We start from the raw sequence: 2,500 nt of genomic DNA, 5'->3' as shown, positions 1-2,500 counted from the left end.
AGTGCTGTATAACCTAGTAGGGGAAAGAAAAAGGAAAGGAATTAAGGAACTTTATTTACAAAAATTAATGAGTGTCTAGTCATTCTAGCGCTGGAGCACTAATTGGGGACACTGGAAACTGAAATTAACAATTAACATGAATCAAGCCAAATGATGGTTTTTGAGGAGAGGGGAAAACCGGAGTACCCAGAGAAAAACCTCTCGGTGCAGAGTAGAGAACCGACAAACTCAACCCACATATGACACTGAGTCTGGGAATCGAACCCAGATCACACTGGTGGGAGGTGAGTGTTCTCACCACTGTGCTTGCTATCCCTGCACCCCTAAAGGGAGGGGGATAAGTTCAATCCCAGGTTAAGGTCACAAATTTCTTTACATTGGGATAGTTCTTTAAAGACAGTGATGCAGGATACCTTGTGATGTCAAACAACTAAGCTCATTTTCCCATCTTTCAAAGCCAATAGAAAAACAAGTTTTCAGGGAAAGGTTGGAAAACAAAACATGTTTGGTACAAGTGCAGAGATTAACTAAAGCAAAAACACTAATTTATTGAAATAACCAGCACCCTCAACCAAACTCAATCTTCCTTTAGAAACTGAATTTATCAGCCTACGCAAACTGGTCTGAGATGAAAAGGAGAATTCTGATTGGTTCTCTGAAGAGGTCCAAATTTTGCAATACAGACCACTAACATGGACCAGTCATGAAGCATGCTGCGTATATAGGTTGCCACACTGCTCCCATTTTCTTGGACTTAAAAAGAAAAATATGAGAAATGTTTTTTTATTTAGTCATGTCAGAGTTTCAGTATGAATTTTACTTTCCAGAACCCCGTCACTGAGCACAAGAGAGCCAATATAATAAAAACCTCATTGAACTAACTTGTTAAGTCTTCACTGGGAAATCAAAAATTGGTCTCGCTCCTTTTTGCAAGTTTATGGACCAACCCTGAAAACCAATATTTTCCCAGTACGGACCAAACAAACTAGTTCAATAACATGTCTTCCGCACTTACTAAATCTGTGATCCCAGCTACACCAAACAGAGCCATGGAACTGACAAAATCCTGCGTAAGTATCAAGTAACCAAGAACTGGTGTAGAGAGTATTCTGAGAGTGGACAGCAAGTTTGGAACAGTAAATATGTCTTCTTTCTTCAAAGAATAAGATCCTCCAGTTAGAGCTGATAAGTCACATCTACTCATCATCCTTAAATCCACTAACCATCCTTTTTTCATCCTCGACTATGAGCTGTTGTCCTAAAAAGCTAGTGACACTGAACAGAGTGCATTATCAAAACAGAAAATACACTTTTCATCTGGAAACTGAGAACATCTTTCTTGCCTTGAGCACGGTTTTCAGTCTTGGCAAGTAACATTGGTAGATACTGAAAACTTTTTCTTATTAATGTTTGAGGCTGAATGTGATTTCAAGCAATCTTAAAGGCCAAGACTGAAAACTGTTCTCAGAGCGAGAAAAAAATTCTCAGTTTCAAGATCAAAGGTGCATTTTCCAGTTTCATAATGCACTATGCTGAAGCTAGGATAGAGTATATAGGATGCATCCATGGCATTCTCCCATGGAGTATATACCCTGCCACCAGACGTACTCTTCGTCCTAAAGCGTGACAGAAGTCGGTGCTCCGTGACATCGTGGTGGTGAACTGGTTCACAGCGAAATTATATTCCCGTGGTTTTAAACGTGTAACATACAGTTTGACTATTTTGTCTTACCATTTCCTTCATTTGCTCAATCTTTGCCTTGATCTTTATTCCCCTAACCTTTGCCTCTCCAGTATCGCGATGCAGAAGAGATAATGAACCACTTATATGTCGTGACTTTTGGATGTTGAACACGCTTTTTTGACCCTTCAGGGACAAACTATGACCAGAAATCGTTTCTTTGCAGAAACACCGATAGCTAACAAAGCTGAGACTAGAAGCTACACCTGTAGGCATAATGTTCTTGAGTTTTGTGAAAGAAAATCTTTCCTTGAAGCATCTTATGGAAATAAAATTCAAGCGGAACGCTGTGCAAGACAAGCAGGCGCTCGCCATGTTGAAACTATCGTTACCAATCTTTGCGCTTTATAATTTACAGACGGGAGGGAAACTCGGAACAAGCCTCCGAAAAAAACACAACATGGCCTCTGGAGGAAACGGTGTTTTGAGAAGTGTCAGGGGATTTTTCAAAAAACCGATGGTAAAGAAGGCGGTAAAGACGATCTTCCCAGATCCCATGGACAAATTCAAGTTTGAGGATGTTTTGTGGGATTTCAGGAACAAGGAGGCTCTAGAACAGTGGACCTTAATAACAGATGAACAATTTGGTGGCAAATCAACAGCTGAGTTTGTGCACAGTCCCGGTGGACGTGCTGTTTTTAAAGGGCATGTTTCCACTGAATTACCACGTGCAACTGACGTCAAATACACTGGAATGTGTTCTATCCGTGCACAACCAAAATGGGTGAGTGTTTGGGGGAGCTCTTTGCAACCTTTTAT

General features: G+C 40.6%; 2 protein-coding genes across 2 annotated transcripts in view; one reads left to right on the top strand and one right to left on the bottom strand.

The window, feature by feature from the left end:
• Positions 1 to 2,063, bottom strand: part of LOC137978544 (cardiolipin synthase (CMP-forming)-like) — a 9,694-nt gene extending 7,631 nt beyond the window's left edge. The window contains exons 1-2 of the mRNA XM_068825525.1: positions 1,733 to 2,063; positions 1,016 to 1,153 (exon numbers count right to left, since the gene is read on the bottom strand). Coding sequence (XP_068681626.1) covers positions 1,016 to 1,153; positions 1,733 to 2,056 — 462 coding nt within the window. The 5' untranslated portion in view covers positions 2,057 to 2,063. The remainder of the gene's footprint in view (positions 1 to 1,015; positions 1,154 to 1,732) is intronic.
• Positions 2,064 to 2,141: 78 nt separating this feature from the next.
• The window catches only part of LOC137978549 (complex I intermediate-associated protein 30, mitochondrial-like), a 5,276-nt gene continuing 4,917 nt past the window's right edge, over positions 2,142 to 2,500 (top strand). The window contains exon 1 of the mRNA XM_068825533.1: positions 2,142 to 2,465. Coding sequence (XP_068681634.1) covers positions 2,142 to 2,465 — 324 coding nt within the window. The remainder of the gene's footprint in view (positions 2,466 to 2,500) is intronic.

Source organism: Montipora foliosa, chromosome 12 (assembly GCF_036669935.1).
Source record: "Montipora foliosa isolate CH-2021 chromosome 12, ASM3666993v2, whole genome shotgun sequence".
NCBI classification, from domain to species: Eukaryota; Metazoa; Cnidaria; class Anthozoa; order Scleractinia; family Acroporidae; genus Montipora; species Montipora foliosa.
This window is presented reverse-complemented; position numbering and strand designations above follow the sequence as displayed.